General features: G+C 36.8%; 2 protein-coding genes across 4 annotated transcripts in view; one reads left to right on the forward strand and one right to left on the reverse strand.

Annotated features, from left to right (window-relative positions):
* Positions 1-14,161, forward strand: part of LOC133867724 (probable LRR receptor-like serine/threonine-protein kinase At1g56140) — a 36,679-nt gene extending 22,518 nt beyond the window's left edge. For both annotated transcript variants that reach the window (XM_062304491.1, XM_062304492.1), the window contains exons 3-24: positions 3,262-3,333; positions 3,552-3,623; positions 3,716-3,787; positions 4,065-4,136; positions 4,467-4,538; positions 4,656-4,727; positions 4,938-5,009; positions 5,117-5,188; positions 5,309-5,380; positions 5,885-5,956; positions 6,046-6,111; positions 6,714-6,779; positions 6,980-7,024; positions 7,821-7,885; positions 8,383-8,756; positions 9,220-9,418; positions 9,518-9,664; positions 10,595-10,713; positions 12,159-12,369; positions 12,491-12,722; positions 12,844-12,994; positions 13,553-14,161. In XM_062304491.1, the coding sequence (XP_062160475.1) occupies positions 3,262-3,333; positions 3,552-3,623; positions 3,716-3,787; positions 4,065-4,136; positions 4,467-4,538; positions 4,656-4,727; positions 4,938-5,009; positions 5,117-5,188; positions 5,309-5,380; positions 5,885-5,956; positions 6,046-6,111; positions 6,714-6,779; positions 6,980-7,024; positions 7,821-7,885; positions 8,383-8,756; positions 9,220-9,418; positions 9,518-9,664; positions 10,595-10,713; positions 12,159-12,369; positions 12,491-12,722; positions 12,844-12,994; positions 13,553-13,936 (2,779 nt within the window). In that variant the 3' untranslated portion in view covers positions 13,937-14,161. The remainder of the gene's footprint in view (positions 1-3,261; positions 3,334-3,551; positions 3,624-3,715; positions 3,788-4,064; positions 4,137-4,466; positions 4,539-4,655; positions 4,728-4,937; positions 5,010-5,116; positions 5,189-5,308; positions 5,381-5,884; positions 5,957-6,045; positions 6,112-6,713; positions 6,780-6,979; positions 7,025-7,820; positions 7,886-8,382; positions 8,757-9,219; positions 9,419-9,517; positions 9,665-10,594; positions 10,714-12,158; positions 12,370-12,490; positions 12,723-12,843; positions 12,995-13,552) is intronic.
* Positions 14,162-16,457: 2,296 nt separating this feature from the next.
* Positions 16,458-21,136, reverse strand: LOC133869608 (remorin 4.1). Of its 2 annotated transcripts, none has more exons than XM_062306649.1 (6): positions 20,701-21,134; positions 19,797-19,968; positions 18,926-19,603; positions 17,710-18,157; positions 17,487-17,568; positions 16,458-16,866 (listed from the first exon to the last, which is right to left on the reverse strand). In XM_062306649.1, the coding sequence occupies exons 1-6, from the start codon at positions 20,728-20,730 to the stop codon at positions 16,660-16,662; spliced, it is 1,617 nt and encodes a 538-aa protein (XP_062162633.1). In that variant the 5' UTR covers positions 20,731-21,134; the 3' UTR covers positions 16,458-16,659. The 2 variants fall into 2 exon arrangements, 1 of the variants encoding a protein (XP_062162633.1); XR_009900483.1 differs by having other exon boundaries at positions 16,800-16,866; positions 17,715-18,157; positions 20,701-21,136.
* Between the last annotated feature and the right edge of the window lie 792 nt (positions 21,137-21,928).

A 21,928-nucleotide genomic window follows, 5' to 3' on the forward strand; every position in this document is an offset into this window, starting at 1 on the left:
AGCTTCCAAAGGAAGCTTAACAAAACAAAGGGACTTACACGTGTGTGCTGAAAAATAAATCAAGAATTGTGGGGGCCTACGGAAAGGCTTGATGGAAGACAAGTCACTACTCTACAAATGGGAACATCGGTTGCTATGACCGGAATTTGGACTTTGACGACTGTTTGGCCAGTATCGGCTACTATGGCCGCAACATGGAAAATGGCTACTTTTTGACCGGCATCGACTAGAAAAGAGCTTCATTAGCCTTTTTGGCCGAAAGCCTAATATGTTGTTAGAGGCTCAAATTGATGCAAAAGATTATCTTGAAACTGTAGATCAGGTTGGTGAAATAGGGCTGTCGGAAAGAGATCATTCTTGGAAAGAAATTGAAGTTGATGAATTTGATGAAGAAAGTGATGGTGATGATGTGAATGGTTTGGAATCTTCAGATCAAGATGAAGTAATCCAGAAAGATGCAATGATAAAATGCATGGGTAGTGGTTCTGAAGAAGAGAATGCCTATTTATTAAAGCAGCAATTTCCTTTTAAAGATCACTTGCAAGAACATGTTGAGTACTATGGTGGAAGATGACAGAGTTTGCGGTCTGTTTGTGGCTATGATTCAGTGAGACTATGGATTTTGGTTGTGGTTGTAGATGTGGAAGGGATAAGAGAAACCCAAAAAAAATTGGCACAGGATCGATACTCGCGTGAGCTTTTAGAGCTCTGATACCATATAGAAGCTCATAATTTAGGGAAGAGTTGAGAACAAGAAAGAGACATACAATTAAGGTGGTTCAGCCTATGTCATACATCTACACGTCAAAGTCTTTTCGTAGCTATATGTTTCCTTGATGATTTGATTGTATACAAGACTTTATTTATAGAGAAAAGAGTCTGAACGTTACACGTCACTTTAACTTATACGTTAACAACAATAAATTTAATTTACACATACCATCTTATAACTTTTGTTTTTTGAGTCTTTGTAACTCTTGTCTCAAGACTTACCCCTTCCTGATAGGGTTTGCGTGTTCTCGAAAGAACCTTTGTGATGTAGACCGAACAACACAAGAATTAAGGGAAAAAGATATGGGCTACTTCGAGGGAGCTGTGACTTCCAAGACACTAAAAGATGTTCTAGGTTTGGTAATACTCAAGCATGATTCTTTATTCATTAGGGTTATACTTAAATAGGAGACGGCTAGGTCATACGATATAACTATTTGGTCTAGCCGTCATTTACATTATGCAGGAACCCTAACTATCATTTACATCATGCAGGAACCCTAGAGGAATAATAGCTACATGTTACAAAGGCTAAACTAGGTTTAGCCATTAATAACTAGTAAGGAAAGATCCTTACGAATAGCCTACATCCTTATTGGGAATATCTCTTCCTTATTGGATAAAACAATTAGGGAAAGAAAATATGGAGATTGCCTCCAAGATCTGTCTGTATCATCCCTCTCCCCTAACAACTTCCTTGTCCCCAAGGAAGAACTTAGGAAATTAAGATTGGACCATAACTTGATCTCCCCACGTAGCCTCTGCAGGAGAAAGACATTGCCAATGAATCAACAATTTTGTTTTCTTGTTCTTGGTCCCAGTTTCCAAAACTTCCAGTGGCGTAGGAGTCATTCGGCTGTCTTCTAACACTTCCGGTAGGTGCGGGCAGGCAACGTGCTTGCTGCCAAGTTACCTTGAGTCATTCGGCCATCTTCTAGCACTTCCGGTAGGTGCGGGTAGGCGACATGCTTGCTGCTAAGGTACCCCCCCTTTTTTTTTTGAACCAAAGCCAAACAAAAGCTCTCTTCTTTATCTCTCTCTTATCATAGTGAACACAAATGACTCCTAGAGGTGTGGAGGCATGGCGTGAGTTGATGACGGCGCGTTTGGAAGGCTGGGTCCGGTTCTTTCTAAATTTGCGGTTGAGATTGGTTGATCTGCGGCCAATCGACGATGGTTTGGTGGGACGCCAATGTAGATGGATTTTTTTTGCTTCAACAGCTCTTTTCTTCCTCTTCTTTGTGACGGTGGCAGCTGGTGGGGTAAGTGTTATGGGCAAGGATTGGCTTGCTGGAGAGGGGCGTGGTGGAGACAAACTTTTAATTTTTTTCATTTGTTCCTCCATTTTCTTGGTGAATTTTTCATTCCACGCGAGGAATTCTAACCGCATCTTTTATAGCCTTGCTTGTTGCTCTGCACTCAAGAAAGACATGGTGATGGGCATGGATCAGTGATTGTTGTAGAAAACAATCAACCTTGGAAACCGGGCCTCTATGATTAACAATTGCTTGTTAACAAGAGGAACCCTAGCTCTGATACCACTTGATGCGAACCAAACAGCACAAGAACTAAGGGAAAAGAAAATAACTAGTAAGGAAAGATCCTTACGAATAGCCTACATCCTTATTGAGAATATCTTTTCCTTATTAGATAAAACAATTAGGGAAAGAAAATATGGAGATTGCCTCCAAGATCTATCTGTATCACTCTGGTGCAACACCGGTGCCCCGATATGCACAAACTAGTGATTATCATAAAACAGCCTGATCGGGTCCACCTCGGGTGGCTCACGCTGGTAACAATGTTGTATGGTCGTGACCACCATGTGTACATAGCTGCGCTGGTCAAGACAAGTCTAAGAGGGGCTTTAGCCTAAAGTGGTCCTCTTATGTGGGAAGTGGCTTAGTAACTTTTGGGGCTGAAAGTACCCGCATGAGTTGGGCTTTGGTGTATTGGGACTTAAGTTTGAGCTTTTCTCACCACCTCTTATATTGCATCCTTTATTAGTGTAATTTTTCCCATTTTTTTGCTTGTGGAAGTAGATTTTTATGCTGAACTACGTAAATAATTTCTTTTGAGTGTAATTAATTTATTTCTTTCCCCTCTTCTCTACTAGGTTACCATCAAAAATTTTATTTTGTTATAATAAACTAGTATCAAAACTGTTTGCTGTCACAATAGTTACTTATATTCTTGAGGAGGCATTCATTTACCACCTTAGATTAAACTTACAATTTTGAACTTCAACAAATTAAATTCACATCAAATGTGAGCAATTTCGATACAAAATTGAAGTGCAATCCTTCCATATGATAATCCACTTTTTGGTTTTAAATAGCCTTGAAAAGTTCAGTAAAATTATGTTAAGCGATCGACAGATAGTTTATGTAATGGCAGACAACTTACACTTCAAAGTATCTTGAACATCTTGCATGTATGAATCTTCCATTTTTTTGATTGCTTGTTTTTGGAATTTTATTTTCTTTGCAGGAAGGTTTATGCCTTTAATGTTTCCGGTGTAATCCCAGAAGAGCTATGGACTCTAACTTTCCTCACCAATCTGTATGGTTTCTTCTTTATATGTTTGTTTACTTGGGTTTTGTTTGAGTTTTGGTTTCCTTCTTTCTCATGTAAGCTAGGATTGAACTTAGACCTTGAATTTGTGGTGCACAATATCAACGAATTGAAATTTATGCTAGATGTGTTGTGCTAGTTTTCCACAATGGTCCATTTGCATTGGGCACTGTTAAATATGCTAAAATTTCCTCCTTTTCTTACAGAGATATTAGGCAAAATTGCTTGACAGGTAAACTGTCCGCATCCATTGGCAATCTAACTCGCTTGCAATACCTGTAAGCTCATCTTACTTTCATTTGAAACTCCTAGGACATAGTACATTAATATTATTTAACCTTTCCTATTTTTCTGATGTTTAACGCATTAGGGCTCTTGGCATTAATGCATTATCAGGGGAGCTTCCAAAGGAACTTGGAGAGCTTACCAATTTAATATCATTGTAAGTCATACTCATTGTCAATTTCCTAATTCATCTATGTGGCGTCTTGGTGTTGTTGCTTTTCTACAGATATTTGTGATCTTCTTAAAATGAGACTCATTTCTTCCTGTTGCCTTTATCTTTATATGGTAGTAGGTTTAAAGAGGTGTTTTCACAAAATAGCATGTCTGTTCTGTTGCTTTCTGCATTTCATATACCTGATCTTGATTATCTGACCCTAAAGAGAATAAATCCTTCGCTTATAATTCATTTATTGTTTCACTTGTTAAATTTGCAGGTCATTTCAATCAAACAACTTCTCGGGCTCTTTGCCATCTGAGCTTGGGAATTTAGTGAAACTAGAACAAATGTAAGTTCTAGTACAATGTTGAACTTCTTTTTTCACTGCAAGTCCGCAAAACCATTAGATTGCAATTTGTTGCAGGTGATGAAGATTGCAAATGGTTATAATAAAGCTACTACTCTGAGGCTCAAGATTATAAGAACTTTGTGACAGCCAATCTTATAATATGCCATATTAAACGGTTTTGCTTATGCAAGACTTTTATCTTTTTTTCTTAACATAGCTTGAGACCTTTCTTTTGGTTGTTAAATCCATTATCTAATATTACTTAAATTTTCATATGAGCTGAGGATAGGCTGTTATCAGTAGATTCATGTAAGTTGTTTCCCTTGACAGCTACTTTGATAGTTCTGGAGTTAGTGGTGAGATTCCTTCTACATTTGCTAACTTACGAAACCTCAAAACCGTGTAAGAAATTCATGTCTTTTTTTCCCTATTGAAAACTTTCTAAAAGGTACATGTGGTTAAATATAAAAACAGAAGCTGCAATTGAATTGTCTGAGGAAATACTTCTTTTGGTATCAGGTGGGCATCAGACACTGAACTCACGGGCAGGATACCAGACTTCATAGGGAATTGGTCAAAGCTTTCTGTCATGTAAGACGATATTACTAGCCTTATCATTTTTTTGTCTTTGTTTAATCATCCTTGACAAGGCTCAAGCATTCATTACACCACAATGTCAATAAGAAACATTATTGTTATAAGGCTTATGATTGAGCAAATTTTGATCTTATCTTGTTTATTCTACATAAAAGATGCATTATTCACAAATTTATGATTAAGTACTCCCAAATTATATTTTAGGAGGCTTCAAGGAAACTCTTTCCAAGGTCCAATACCCTCAACACTTTCCAATTTGACTTCTCTGATAGAGTTGTGAGTGTCTGCATCTTTTAGTTAACTTTTTATTTTTTATTGTATATATATATATTTTTTTTTCCATTTTGCAGATCTTAACAATCTCATGTTTGATATTACTGTAGGAGAATAAGTGATTTGTCTAATGGGAGCTCTTCACTGGCATTCATAAAGGATATGAAGTCTCTAAGTATCTTGTAAGGCAACATCATAGAGGCTAAGATTCAGAAATTCCTAAAGATGAATATATATGTTTTCTTCCCTTCTTTGTTGCTTTTCCTGAATATGGTATAACACTTTACTTACATGCATTGCAGAGTGCTGAGGAACAATAACATTTCTGATTCAATTCCATCCAATATAGGAGAATACCAGAAATTGACACAGCTGTAAGTAATAGCCATTGGTTGGTAACCCTTTAGATTCATGCAGGGCTTGTACCGTGTTAGATTGAATTTTAATTGTATCCAAAGCTATGAAAGCAGGAACCTCTCTTTTATTTGTTAGATTGGGCCAACTCAACCCAAAAGAAGAAATTTGTAATGATTGCTGCACTAAAATCTAAAGACTGTTCAAGTTTTGACATAATTATCAGGTTATATCTCCCAGCTTAAAAAATCTGAAGATACCCTGTTTGTAATCGACTTACGACCACTGCATAGTATATCAAACTCATCCAATTTCTTTTCATCTTCATTTTCCTTCTCTCCGTCCTTTTCTTGTTCTTTCTATATTGTTTAGATGATGCATAAGGCTTAAATTTTATCCGTTCCAGTTGCATGAAGATCATAATTGTTAATTACTTCTTGTAGATAACTGGTTTTATATTTCTCACAACCATGTGATAGTTACTGTTGTATCAGTCCATGTGACAGTATTATATATCTTTCCAGGGATTTGAGCTTTAACAATATAACAGGGCAGATTCCGGACCTCCTTTTCGATTTGAGTTCGCTCTCTTACTTGTAATATCCCTCATTTGCTTAGCTGCACAGTATACATCCCAACATATTCCTTTTTGTATTGAAGCATGTATTGTTTCCTTCATTATCAGGTTTCTTGGAAATAATAAGTTAAATGGCACACTGCCTGCAAACAAAAGTGCGAATCTTCTCAACATGTAAGTGCATAAGACATTATGTGCATTCACAAGATTATGGTGAGATATACCAATCATATTGGAAAAGGTGTTTTTACATTGGGAGATCATAAATCTAGGTGCTGCACTCAAGTTAATTCGAGTTTTGATCTCCATGCAATAAATTACTGTTTACTCTAAATGATTAAGTGTTTCCTTTTTCTCTTTTGGATTTTCAGTTTTTCTGAAAGAAATTATAGAGTAAATTCTTATCACAACTACATTGATACAACTGGCTTAATTTTATAGGATTTCAAAATTTTATTATAGAAGAGAATGCAGAGTCATTTCAACTAAAAATTTGAAACTCTTAATGGGGTTTTCCCTATTTGGAACTCTTGTATTTACGTATTTGAACTATCACAACTTTATCCAGATATATGGATTTAGCTAATAGCATAAACAAGTGTGGCATTATGAGGAAAAATCGAAAAATAGAGGTTTTGAATTTAAAATTGAGGGGTCAAAAGTTTATTCCAATGCATTAATGTCACTTGGCTAATGCCTAATTACTACTGTTCATGGCATTGTTTACTGATTGGATGGAGCATGTACCTAACATCCTTGTAATGTTATGCTTGCAGTGATTTGTCGTACAATAATTTAGTGGGAAGCTTTCCTTCTTGGATCAGCGAACAAAATTTACAACTGTATGTTTTTGTTTAATTGATAGAGTGTCTATTATATTTGAATATTATCTATTTTCTATTTATTTTTCCAATATTTATAACCTGCTACTCTCGAATAACATTTTTTTATTAACAGTCGTACAAAATCTTGAATTTTTCATATGGGCTTGGATACTCTGCTTTCACTAATGATGAAACTGACATTTACATCATATATGCAGCAATGTAGTTTCCAACAACTTCACAATAGAAAGTTCAAACAGCAGGTAAATCTTTCCATATTATATTTTCTACTTTAAGTGGTTGAATTTATGGGATAACTGAAATATTATTATGTGATAGCCAAATGAATGGTATTGAATATGGGATAACTGAAAGGCCAGGAGAAAAAATATGTGATACCTAAATATTTGTACCTATGTCTACACATTGTTTCAAACTTAGATCTGTTGAGGGAGATTCTGTCACAAACTCTAACAGCTAACTAGTCATCAGGTACCAAAATATGCAAATTGAAGAATTCATTTTATGATTTATACGGTCAAATGTCTGTCCTGCCTGAGCATCTAATCTATGTTCTTCTAGAGCATTTAGGCAATTTGATACCTAGCAAGAGGGACTATCAAATCCCAATTGAGTACATGGAAAATATAGCAAACTTTACTCTGTGACATCATTTCTATCTTAAAAAAGAAAAGATAAGGTTAGATTTAACAACAAATATAAAATCAATTCTTCCTAAATACTATCATTTCTCTTCATGGAAATTTGCTGTCCTGTCAAGGATCGATTTCAATATCTTAGTTACGTGTAGTGGTTGCAATTACTATCTAGTCTATCTTGCATTAGACAACCAAACACATATCCCATTCAAAGAACCCTCTTTCATCATGGGGATATCATGAGTTAGTATTATTGGGAGAATGCTTATTTGCATATCGCCAAGGGAGCATTTCTCTTATCAGGAGTTAAACTTAATCCCAATAAGAATATTTTGTATGAATCAGATATGCAACATTAAATACAATATTCTTTGTCTAAGTTCATTTCCTTCTGCTTTAGTGGTTTGCCTTCAGGACTGAACTGCCTACAACGGAGCTTTCCTTGCAATCGAGGCCCTGGAATATGTAAGTACAGTTAAAAACATACTCTTGATTACTAGATTGGAAAGGATTAGTAGGTACTGAGGTAAACAAGGAGAAGATTCTACTCTAGGACGGTGTTTCTTAGGAGAATACAAGTGATCCATCTTTAAATTTTCTCCAAACATTGATATGGATACAATACAATCAGGAAGCATTCCTAATCTTTAAATAGTTATGAAAAATGGACTGGACATATCTTTTTAAAGGGCTAACATTGGCAATTATGCATCACAATTAATTTACCAACAAAAAAAAATTGAACTTAAAAAGATGAGCTGAACAATTTTACACCTAACATTTTAGTTTCATAGTAAAGGACTAGTAGACTTGAATTAGGCTTCTAACTTCAACCATATCCTGTGTTGAAATGCATAAGATGGTTATGAACACATCAGGATATACATGATCCAACGTTGTACATTTAATCACCTGTTCTAAGCTTACACATTGATTAAGTACTTCTTTTGTATTGATTTCAGATTATAACTTTAGCATTAAGTGTGGTGGTCCTCAGATTATGTCTTCTAATGGGATTGTCTATGAGAGGGATAACGAGACACTTGGTCCAGCCACGTATTATGTGGCCAACACAAACAGGTGGGCTGTTAGCAATGTTGGATATTTCACTGGGAGCAATAATCCTCAGTACACAAGTACCTTGTTATCTCAATTCACAAGTTTAGACTCAGAGCTGTTCCAGACAGCTCGACTCTCTGCTTCATCGTTAAGGTACTATGGCTTGGGGCTTGAGAACGGGAACTACACTGTAAGGCTCCAGTTTGTAGAAACAGCTTTTCCAGATACTTCGACTTGGCAAAGTCTTGGGAGGCGTGTCTTCGATATTTATATTCAGGTCTAGATCATATTATTGAATTGTTTTAGAATCAAAACTGTTGTCTTTTGAAATCATTTTTCATTACCTTCTAAGTTCTTTCGACCCAATATATATTTTTTCTTTCGATAAGCATTAATTTTTTATTTTTTATGATAAGTGATAAATACTGATATAACAAAATCGTCATCAATAGTTAAGAAAATCAATTAGTAGAATGCCCATTTTAAGAGATCATGATGGATATTTCTGAACCAAAACAGCAAAAAAAAAAAAAAAAAAAAAAAAAAAAAAAAAAAAGAAAAAAAGAAAAAGAAAAAGAAAAAGAAAAAGAAAAAAAGAAAAAGAAAAAGAAAGAAAGAAAGAAAAAGTGTCTTAACAAATTTAGTGGCCGTCTTATACATCATTCAATAAATTACCTCGATTATGATGGATATTGACATCATTTGTGTTTTGCTTAAAGGTTTGACTTTGTTTATTCCAGGGGAATCTTGTTTCAAAGGATTTTGACATACGAAGGGAGGCTGGTGGAGTCTCTATGCAACCCGTTACAATGGAATTTCAGGTCCAGGTATCAGAAAACTACCTTGAAGTCCATCTCTTTTGGGCTGGGAAAGGAACTTGCTGCATACCTAGTCAAGGTACTTATGGACCTTCTATTTCAGCCATCAGTGCTACCCCAGGTAATATAGTGCAAAAATTGTAGTTGCAATTCAGAGGATAAAGAACTGCTTTCCTCACACACTAGTACCATTGTTATTGATGGCCCTGCTTTTGTATAGATTTTACACCCACAAGCAACAAGAAGAATAGGACTGGTCTGATCGTAGGTGTCGTTGTTGGTGCTGGAGTTTTAAGCTTTCTATCTATTTTTTTGGTTTTCTATACTGTTCGAAGAAGAAAACAGCTTCCAACCAATGATGATGCGGGTAAGTCAAAAATCATATTCTACGTCTATGCTAGCTGTCGAACTTCATTCATTTTTAGTCTACATATTAGAAATATGCAACTTTTGCCTTTGTGTGGGTTTATATTATTTATTTATTAGTGAGGTGGCCTCTGCGTGCTGCATATTGTGTTAAGTACAAAATGCTGTGTATCATATCATGTTTATGACAACAGCTACGTCAAGGAAATTTTACCAAAACCTCTTCTATATGTCTGCTAAATAATACAGACACACACATACATATCAAAAAAGAGTAGGGAAAAATGTAAGTTGCTTCGTGTTGCATACCAGATATACAAGCAAAGGATGAGAACAAGAGTCTCACTTATTATTTAGTTATTTTTTATCTTTGTTATTTAGTTGTTATCTATCTATTAGAGTCTATGGTTAAGAAGCGAATAAGGGATATGGTTTATCCCAAGTGTTGGAATAGTATTAGAACTATGTAGGAGATTAGGAGATGCCATACTTATCTCTAAGAGTTGTCTTGCAATTATGTTTCTATTTGGTCTTGTAAGTCTATATTACTTGTTGCTTGATTAATGAATGTATGAAAAGAATTATATTAGTAAACTCATGTTTGTTCTTGAGAGGTCCAGGGTACCTCGAATCACCCTAAAATCTATCAAAATCTATCCTTTTTTTATTGGTTCTTCATCCCACATTATGTAGGCATGTAACACTTGTCCGATAAAGCACCATTCTATAGACAACTTTCTATATATGTTCTTGCTACTGAATCTCCCATCTTCAGTCCAACAACATTTTGGACTAAAACACATTGATGATTATAGCTTAACAAGAGGAGACATCCTCGATTTAACAAGTAAAACCTATGTTGCATTTTCACTCACAAACCACTGAAGCAAATTGATAAGTAGATCAACCTGTGTTTATGTTGAAATTGCAGAGCTCTTGGGAATAGATGTTAGAACATTCACTTTCAGCTACGCTGAATTAAAGACATCTACAGAAGAATTTAGTCCTGCTAATAAGCTTGGAGAGGGAGGATTTGGACCTGTCTTTAAGGTAAGTGGTTGATCCTATGTCAGTGGACAAAAATTTAGTTGACTATCTGATATAACGCTAGAGCTGTTATATATCTATTGCAATTTCCAAGAAGTAATGAAGCACAGCTTGCAACATCACCTTTTCACCATTTCTTTTCTTTTATTTATTGTTCCTTATATTTCCTGCCTTTCTTTTTTGTGAAATTGCATGCACTCCTTACCATGGTATCTTGTGCTTGTGATTGGCAAGATGCTGGAAAATTTAGAAGTAAGGTGGTACGAAAATATTTAAAGATTCATAATACGATATCTGGATCTGGATTCCCTGTTTTTCCTTGCCCAAAAAGAGGGGGCAGGGCAATAACAGGGAGATTGTGAGAGGGGCTCCCTTACCCAAATAGGATAAGAGGAGGGATCCCCAATTGCAGGGGTTTCCTGTTCTATGATATCCATAAGCCCTTTTCTATTTCTTCTACTAGTTCTACTACACTTGGATTTTCTATTATGGTTATCTTTTGAAGTTGAAAGATGTTCAAAGTTCTTAATCAAATGAAGAAACAGATTTTGCAGTAATTTTTCTGATTCACTCCATTTTCCCAAATTCAAACTTGTATAAGTTGCCATATAATAAAACCTTACACTTTGTTTTTTTAGCTTTCTTTGGTCTGGTTACACATACTCCAAATTATGGTTTTTATTCCTTTTTTAGGGCTACCTTGGAATTAGGACTCTTCGATGCAACTTGTTCTTACTCAGCATACTAAAAGAAGAAAGCATTCTATGCCATTATAATTCAATTGGCTAGAATTTTCTATTAAAAATAAGTGATTAACAGAAAAAGCTTATAGAGAGTGAAGGATTGCAAATATTTAGATATATATAAAGTGAAATTTTAAACTGATTATTTCATAAATTTAATTTTTTCATGGATGGTGTAAAGTTTGGGAACTTCTTTCTTGATTGTTGCAATGGAATGTTTAAGAAAAATCATATCTGGCCGATGTCTGTTAAATTTGATAACATTGGGAATCATTAGATGAGTAATTACATTTGATGGAGGGCATAGAATTTTGAGGAATCACATCTAGTGAGAATATAATATTTTCAAAATGTTCTGGTATTAGGAGGTTCTGACTGAATAATTGAGTATCATTAACACACAAGACAATTTTTCGTCAAGTTTTGGTAGGAGCATCAGATAGTGGGTTCATTCTTGTTTTGTTCTTTTCTGGACATTTTGTATGGCTTTTTACCTGATCTATGCAATGGGATCTATAGATTGATTGTGCTTGGGCCATCAATCAGATAAGTGGTGTAAATTAAATGTATTTAAGCCATCGACCCTACTCAGCCAGACTATTATTTTCTATTTACATTGATATATCAAAATCATCATACTAATGGTTTTTTAAAATATTTTCCATTATATATATTTTTTTTTATCTGAAACTTTCTACTAAATAGGGAACACTTAATGATGGGAGAGTAATTGCTGTGAAGCAACTATCTGTAGCATCACACCAAGGAAAGAACCAGTTCATAACTGAGATTGCTACTATATCTGCTGTGCAACACCGCAACCTTGTGAAATTGATCGGATGTTGCATTGAAGGAGATCAACGACTACTTGTTTATGAGTTTCTAGAGAATAGAAGTCTTGATCAAGCGTTATTTGGTATGTGAATGCGTCTTTGCTCTTGCTCTCTCTCTCTCTCTCTCTCTATATATATATATATATGCGTGTGTGTGTATTTGTGCATGTAAGTGTTATTTATTAAGCAGATTAAGTTTTATAGGAACAAGAAGTTCGAATCTCGACTGGTCAACACGTTTTGATATATGCTTGGGTGTAGCAAGAGGTTTAGCATATCTTCATGAGGAGTCACGACTTCGAATTGTACACAGAGATGTTAAGGCCAGTAATATCCTGCTTGACTCTGATCTCATCCCCAAAATATCAGACTTTGGCTTGGCCAAGCTTTATGATGATAAAAAGACCCACATAAGCACCCGCGTTGCAGGAACTATGTAAGATCATGAAGGCTTAGTTAGGCACCTTGTCTTTCTGAACTATATAATCATTTATTTTGTCTTTTTTTTTTATAAGTTATCTTGTACCAAATTTTGCATATGATTGTTACTGATGTAGTGGGTATCTTGCACCGGAGTACGCCATGCGTGGGCACCTTACGGAGAAGGCTGATGTGTTTGCCTTTGGTGTCGTGGCCCTAGAGATTGTTAGCGGGAGGCCAAATTCTGACTCAAGCTTGGAGGAAGACAAAGTTTATCTTCTTGAATGGGTATGAACAATATTTTTGTGCTCCATGTTTACATTGTTTTCTGTCTTCTAATGAGATGGATTTTTCAGTCCACTTCAAAAAGTTCCAGTAGCATTTTTCGTTCTGTAGCAGGTTAATGATAGTCATGACCATCCACACCTATACATATTGAAACAAGATTAAAACTTGGATCCTCATTTATGAAGTTTACACTAACTTTCATTGATAGTGAAATGTCAATCTGGATGTGTCGCTTATCCATATGCCACAGCACATTTTACATAAGAGTGCTTAAAACAGAGTGATTTCCTAGAATCACAAAATGAGCCTGTGGAAGTGTTTCTAAAAATGGACTGGATTTATCTAGATATGGTGCAAATATAGTTGCCTCATTGAAACAATTAGAATACTCACTTCCAACAGGTTTGTATTATATTCTGAACCGTTAAGACTCTTTGAAACAATTGGACTGGACTGCTCACATGCACCACCTCTTTAGTATATTCCCTAGAAAGTTGACTCATTGTAACAATTTGTGATACTAATATATTCTGAAGCCTGATAACACATCCTTCTCAGGCTTGGCACTTGCATGAAAACAACAGTGAAGTTGATCTTATGGACTCCACATTATCAGAGTTCAATGAGGAAGAAGTAAAACGCATGATAGGAGTATCTCTTTTGTGCACACAAGCATCCCCAACGTTACGGCCGTCAATGTCGCGTGTGGTGGCAATGCTTTCAGGAGATATTGAAGTGAGCTATGTAACTTCAAGGCCTGGATATTTGGCTGACTGGAAATTTGATGATGTATCCACCTTAATGAGTGATGTTGCAAAGAAAGGAACTCATGCAAGCTATTACAACCCATCAGCAAGTACAAGCATAGTGGGTGATGCAGAGAATTCACCAGAAAATGCTTCTAAACCCATGCTCCATGAGATTATCAAAGAGGGTAGGTGAGAATTGGTCTTTCTTTCTTTTCTTTTTCAAACTTTGTATATTCTTCAATTCCAGGCATAATAATAATATTAGAGCTACTTGGATTGTAAAATGAATTTTTCATTTTTATTTTTTCTCTGAGGTATTGGCACCCTCCTTGCATGTTAGTATAGAGTGCAGACATTAAGGCACTATTCAAGAAAGCCTTCACACTGGGGTTGAAAGTACAAGTTTGTTTTCTAATAAGCCCATCTGCTGTCTGGAAATTCTTTAACAAATTGTTTGTATGGAATTGGAATGGATGGAACAGAGTGGGACTCCATTTCTGTCCTCTGTTTAATTAGTGTGAGATTTCGTTTTGATTCATCAGCAAGTATAAGCACAAACAAAAGAGAACGAAAAAGCCTATTGGAAATAAAAACCCTAGTTTTTCCCCCCTTTCACCTCTTCCAACCTGTACGGCCTTCCAGCCTCTTTGTGAGGCTTACCCACCTCCTAGTGAGGCTTATCTACCTCCTAGTGAGGTTTTTCTGTTGGGTTTTTTCCCCAACTCCCCTGCTTTCCTCTGGTATTTTTGGGTTTCAGTTAAGAGTTACAAAGCTTCGGTGATTCTCTCTGAGTGCCAATCAGTTGGTGTCTCTGTTTACAGAGCTTCTGTGTGTGTGGTTCCCTCTTAGCACGAATCATTTGGTGTCTTTGCGTTTGTGGTTGGCAAGTCGTCTCTGCGTTTTGTTTTTCAGTAAATGGGGAGTTTGCCGGTGGAGGGTATTTTGTTGGATTTTCCTTCGTCCTCTCTAGATTTCTCTGCAATAATAACAAAAGGTGCGAGTTGGGTCTTCTCCGCAAGTGGTTTTGTCTCTGATCTGTCCCTTGGCAAAGGGGGAAGGCTCTGGTGGTGGAGTGTATTTTGCCGGATATTTCAACACAGGGTCGTAGAGGTGATTTGGTTAGTGCATCCATCTGCAGATTTGGTCTGTTTTTTGGTCTCCTTGCGCCGCTTCGTCCTCTCTCGGGTTCTCTGATTTGTCAAGTTTTTGCACTTGATTATGAAGCCTTCTAGCCCCGGTCGACTCTGCCAATCATTCCATCGAACGTTCCATCCTTCTTCGATCGTTCGAGACTTGCACCGATCATTCCATCTATGCAGATAATTTAAAAATCCAAAATTTCCAATAAGAACCAAATCCTAATATCCTTAGGTTTTAATTACAGCATACTTAATCCTAATTAAATATTGGGGTATTACAGAAGCTCCTTGGTTGATTTACTCCCAAGGTCCCTCTCTCGGTACCCATGCTAAGGATGTTCTTTGGTTGATTTACTCCCAAAGCCCTTGAGTTGGTACCCACGCCAAGGAGGCTTAAAGCCTTTGGTCAATTTACTCTCGAGGCCCCTCTCTCAGTACCAACGCCGAGGAGGCTCTTCGATCGATTTACTTCCAATGCCCCTCACTTGGTACCCATGCCGAGGAGGCTCTTGGGTCGATTTACTCTTGAAGCCCCTCACTCGGTACCCATGTCAAGGAGGCTCCTTGGTTGATTTACTCTCGAATCCCCTTTCTCAGTACCCACGCTAAGGAGGCTCTTCAGTCGATTTCCTTTCAATGCCCCTCACTCGGTACCCACATTGAGGAAGCTCACAGCCCTTGGTCGATTTACTCTTGAGGCCCCTCTCTCAGTACACACCCTAAGGAGGCTCTTTGGTCAATTTACTCTCAAGGTCCCTTACTCAACACGCACGACAATGAGACTCAAAGTCCCTTGGTTGATTTACTCCTAAGGCCCCTCTCTCGATACCCATGCTGAGGAGACTCCTCGATCAATTTACTCCCAAGACCCTTAACTCTGTACCCACGTCGAGGAGGCTCAAAGCCCTTAGTTGATTTACTCCTGAGGCTCCTCTTTCGGTACCCACGCTGAGAAGGCTCCTTGGTTGATTTACTTCCAAGGCTCCTCACTTGGTGCCTACGCTGAGGAAGCTTAAAGCCTTTGGTCGATTTGCTCTCAAGGCCCCTCACTCGGTGCCATACTGATCGGGCCTCGCTCAGTCACTAAACAATAAGACATAAAGACCGCAAACAATCCCCGAATGCTGGGTAACTCTTTTGGGGCAAAATCCACTCGCCCCACTCTTACGATCTTTTATTCCTCCTCTTAATTACATGCATATTTTCGGCATTGATTGATTGGTAGTATTTTATTTGCTGATCATCCATCTACCTTATCCGTGATTTTACCCATGATGCATTATGAGATGCGAGAGCAGCAGAGCCCCATCTCATTTCATAATCTAATCATCATCATATGGTAGTATGGAGTGATACAAAGTTTTATTGATATAGAGTAAATGCAGTCCTTCACCTTCACAATCTTCTCTATTCATATATCATTTGTGTTGGTTTTTCTGCTACTTTTCTGTTTGGTGTGCTATTTGTGATTTTATCAGCTTGTTTTACAATTTTGTTTTGGAGAGAGAGAGAGAGAGAGAGAGAGAGAGAGAGAGATGACTCCTTACATGACGCGGATAACTATGAACAATTCCATGACTAAATTTCAATGCATAAATTGCAAATTTCCTTCATGTAACAACTTACACACTTGAGGTTGCCTAGTAAATACAAGGCTGATAAACAAGCAGAACAACACTCTCTAGCTAAAGAATTCTTTCCGAAACAGACTACAAGAGGGAGGCCGCTTCGGCAAAGCCACTATATGAAGCATTTCCTTTTATCTGCTGTATCCAGTTTATGATAGCCAACCACAACAGATGTAATGTGTGGATGGCAAGCGCCCTGTTTGACGAATATATTCTGCTTGTGCTGCAGTTCTTTCTGCCTCACGATTTCTTCTGGCTTCGGCCGCAGCCCGTTTATCTTCTGATCTTTGATTTGCCATAGCAATCTTCTTCACCATCTTCACTTGAGCTTGGGCTCTCATTTGTTCAACTTGGGACTGAAAATTGTTATACTTCACACTTAAGAGTCTAACAAGCATGTTAAATGAGAGATTACCATTCCAATTAATCAATGAATGATGCAGGCTTTGTAGTTGACGGGTACAATTTGTCATGGGTGTCTTAAGGGATTTTGTTATATTAAAGGATGGGCAATGAATGAGTCAAAGCTGTCTCAGTTTCTCTTTTCCTTTTAATTCTTTCTTTTTTTTATCGATCACTAAAATCTGCCTTAAGGTTTGACAACAGCACAAGTTATAGTTGACTATAAAGTTAAAACAAACTACTTGCTTGACTTGAGAGAGACTGTTCAGTTGTCCAAGTTCAAAACTATACCATCAGAGAATTATAAAAGATTAATTGCATGGAGTGAAGTTGGGGAATTAGAAGTTTTTTTTTTTTTTTTTTTTCCAAACCATGGTGATTTTACTTCTTATTTTTAGATAATCATGATAAATATTAGGTCAATTGGATGCTTTTATATTCCTCCCAAGCTTAAATAACCAATTTATGATCCCATTACATTACCATCCAACAAGAATGCAGGTTAAGGACTTAAAATACATTATAAAGCATTTTATGCTGACTAAATATACTCAATGAGAAAGAATTTCAATACCTCTATTCTCCGCATCTCGGCTTCTAGTTTTGCCTTCTGCTGACTTTCCCATGCCTCGATTCTGATTTCCTCACGCTTATACCTAAGCAAATTTACCATCCTCTTATCAAATTAGGACAGCAGAACATATCAAGATACCATATACAAGCAAATACACATGCAGCATCTATCTTAAAAATAATTGTGATCTGGTATTAAAAAGTATGTGGGTCATGGAAGAAACCTTGCCATATGTTTAGATTTTTCAACTTCCTCCCATGCAGCTGCGCGTTTCTCAAATTCAAACTGCTCATGCTCCTCCATATTAATAGTTTCACCACAAGGTTTTTTCTTATCATGCTCATCATTACTTGCCCATGCAGCAATATTCATCTTACCCAGCTGGACACCAAGGGCTACAATTTCTCTTCTTGTCTTGAGCTTCAATTCTTCCTCGGATAATTCTTTTTTTCCTTTTTCTGTTCGAATCTGCGATTCATCATCAGTGGTGTTCTCAACAGGCGTGGAAGCAGGTGCACCTCTTCGGGGAGTAGATGGGATCGAGGAAGTGGGGCTGCGGAGTGGAGTTGTTGCCCCTACAGGTGTAGCCGTCCTTGAAGGCTCTTGACTTGCGGCGGGGGTCATTTCTGTTCCCATGTCTCTCATTGAGACTGATCTTATGGCAGGAGTGCCTGCATAATTAGATCATCAAATCCTCTATACAAATAAATCATTTCGATGAATTCAGCTCCATTTCGACAAAGACACTATTATCTACAGTCAATAACCACATCGTTGAGGACTAGACCAAATTGATCAAACTCTTCCTCTGCTATACATGTTGAATGTGTCAACTAGGGAGAAAAACATGAGGGGGAGAGAAAGAAGCAAGGAAGTGCATAGATACACACAAAAAATACTATTACCACTCACAAGTTTAATATCATTCTCCCCCAATATCATTCACGATGTATCGGCAAATCCGTAGAACTAAAATTTACGTCTAAACTAAGATCACTAAACAGACTCTAGTATTAAAACACCACATCAATGTGACCGGATCTGACCTACATGATCCTTCCTCTGTTCCATAATTCTCTGCATTGTTTGGAACAGAGCAATGTTTGGGACTAGACCCAGATTACTAAACTTCCTGCCAACCTAAGTTATTAATAACTTTTTCCCATATAGAGAATGGTTGAGCTGTTTGAATGTTACATAAAGTATCACCAAACCAATTGTTATGCACATATGAAAAAACATGAAGTGTATGCAAACAAGATTTTAGTGCAGAAATGTAGTTTTGTCCCGCATATACTGAGAGAAAAACTACTCATAGAAGTGCTTTCATGCGGCATTTGTCAAAAGCGAGAGACATCTAAAAGCACATCAGCATCTTTATTAGTTTCTAAATTCTGAACCTATCATTTAATTTAAGAACAATGAAGGCTCGCATATACCTGTCATATTTTCAGTCAAACTTTTTGTGCTGGATAAATCACTGTGACCAACTCCCTTCAAATCCTCACTTATAGGACATAGATTGGTTAATGCATTCCCTCCATATGCTTGATCCGAAATAGGGTGACTCCCAGAAGGGACAAAGGAGAACTTTTCATGCCCCATATGTAACGCAGGTTGACAGAAATCAACTCTCTTTGTCTCTGCTGTTCTGCTAATCATTAACTTATGGTCGTAACTAGCAGATTCTGGAGCAACCCTTACAATATTTGTCATTGGCAGCCGATTTGCTTGGTTTTGTGAGAAATTCTTTTTAGAATAATGAGCTGGTGCATTTTGCCTACTCATTATCCATTTCTCCGCATCGTTCCACTTAGATGGCATGGGTCTTGAAAGCGATCTTGTAAAGGGATTGTGTACTGATCTCTCCCCTTTATGAAACTCAAAGCTAGATGAGCTAGCATTGCTATCATAATCAAGATTTTCATCTTCTATGGTTCTCACAGGATGAATTGCACTTGAATTAGCACTTTCACACTTTGAAAACTGTTGCATTTTAGGACGACCCATTTCGCCATTTTCCTTTTGCAATGACTCTTTCTGCTGGCAAAAAGTCTGGTTTAAGACTGCCTCACTGGATAACTTTATCGCCGGAACTTCTAAGTTGGGAGATGTAACTGGAGATCATATATCCAAATCAATACAAAGGTGTACATACACATATTAATTCTTGCATATAAAACCTATTTATAAACAACGATTAACAGCTACTACACCAAGCTGAGTCAACTTTGTATTAGTGCTCTAGTGCAAAAATAGTCTATCCGGTTACCAATAAATAAATAAAAAACAAGAATAAAAGTTGCAAACCTTCTTCATCAAAATCTCCATTATTGGAATCTAACAAGCTGTTCTTCACAAATTCAGTGTCGCCAAGCTTGGAAGGAGAAGTTCTAGCAGAGTTACTGTTTGATCCATCCTTTTTTTTATGGTGAGGCCCCATGAGCTTCATCCTCAGTTTGCTTGGAGAAATTAAACCAGTCTGCAATTAAGAAACAAACCATATTAACCTGTCAATCTAAAGCCTATTTAGCAAGTTCCAAAACTTTTCAACTTTCAGTAATTCATTTCAACAAACCAAACCCAGTAATCATTTAAACCATTTCATTCCCAAACAAACACCAAATGGGTATTCTTGTGGCTTACTTCTGTGGAAAAGCAGAGTACTAGTTGTCAAACGAATATAAAGCAAAAATCAGGTATGCCAAAAATTACGGTTCTTTTTGTGTTTACAACACCGTCTGTACAGATAAAAGAATGCTAAAGAAAAACACCATGACAACATTAACCATTCCACTTACAATAAACTAACAAAAAGTGAAAAACAGAACAAAATCGAACATTATGTAGAATTCAATCGAACATAACAAAACTCGATAGAGTCCGAAATGGAAAAATTCAATCATCCACCTAAATAAATAATCTAAACTGACGAAAAAAAATAATAATAATCCAAGTTCCGCAAAGCCATTTCAAGACCAAACCAAGTGCAGCAAATGTGATGTTTTAGGCCAACATTCAACGATTTCTCGTCCACCCATCATTGTATAACAATGACAGACAAAAAAAATCAAGAATTTATCAAAAACCCACGTTAAAAAAAGCACTTTCAATTTGAAAAGAAGAAGAAAAGAAAATCATAATTCCCAAGAACACAGAAAAATAAGACATGGGTCTTTGATCTCTGTTCTTTAGGTGCAAGAACATGCCGTACCTGAACTTTGTGTATCCTCTCGTACTCCATTAGATCTCTCTCTCACTCTCTCTGTCTCTCTCTAAAAAACGTAGCAAAGAAAGCAAATTGGAGTTTGCTTTGCAGATGGTGAGAGGGGAAGACGTTTCAGAGTGTCCCTGTTTTGTGTGTTTTTCTAGTCTTTACATACTGACAAAGGTATGGTGAGTGTATCCACTGGATCGGGATCCAGTGGGCCTCCTCTGCAGTATAGAACGTTCTGTACCCAGCTCTGATCTCGCCACGTCATGATCGGGGCCCGCTTCTGATGGGTCCATATGATCTGGCAAGATCTGGGTGGGGTTCTTGTGCTTCAACTTCTCGCCGACCTTTTCAATTTGGTGGTCGGCGTAGAGTTTCCACCCGAAACAGCCGGGAATTTGCCGATTTTTTCAAAAAGAGAAAAACAAATTTGGGAATAAGACGAGGGAAAACGTGGAATGATTGAAAGAGCAGGGGTTTGAACAGCGGCAATGATGAAAAAGTAGGATTTTACTTTTCCCTCTATAGTAACTATGAACAGTAAAAATGGTGAAACAGTAAATGGGTCACAATCAATCAATCACAGAAATTGGTTCTAAAAAATTAAAAAAAAAAAAAAAAATCATATTAATGTGTGGAAAGATGTCAATCAATCCAGTTAATCAACTGTTTGCTTTGCTTTAATTATCACATTGTTTATGCTTTAATCGTTAATGGATTCATAGTTGTCTCATGTCTGATTGCTTTTTACCTGTCCCCACCTAATCTTTTTGAACCAAGTTTCTACTTCTATTGTGATTGATAGCTCTCTTGTAATTGTTTTTATCTAAATAAATAAATGAATTTAAAAAGTATTTTAATGTGAAATAAAAATGGGTATAGTGTAAATAATATTATTTATTAATCTTTTGACTTTTTGTTGTTTTAGAAAGAAAAAAATAAAAATGGGTATTTTGCCTTTAGATTTATTATCCAATACTTTGAACAAGGCTTAAATTTAGGTGGAGTGTTGTAGAAACGGGGTCTTTCGAGATTTTATAGTTGAAAAACATGTCATACAAAAAAAAAAAAAAAAAAAAGAGCAAATTCAGCTGTCCATATTTTGATTCAAAGAGGGTATAGACATAACGTCAATCGTACTTGGATAGGGTGCATCCCTAATTGTATTAGTTACGTTCTTTCAGATATTCCATCTCTGATTTTGTAGAGCTTTTTGCTCTGATTGATT

This window comes from Alnus glutinosa, chromosome 5 (assembly GCF_958979055.1).
Source record: "Alnus glutinosa chromosome 5, dhAlnGlut1.1, whole genome shotgun sequence".
Taxonomy (NCBI): domain Eukaryota; kingdom Viridiplantae; phylum Streptophyta; class Magnoliopsida; order Fagales; family Betulaceae; genus Alnus; species Alnus glutinosa.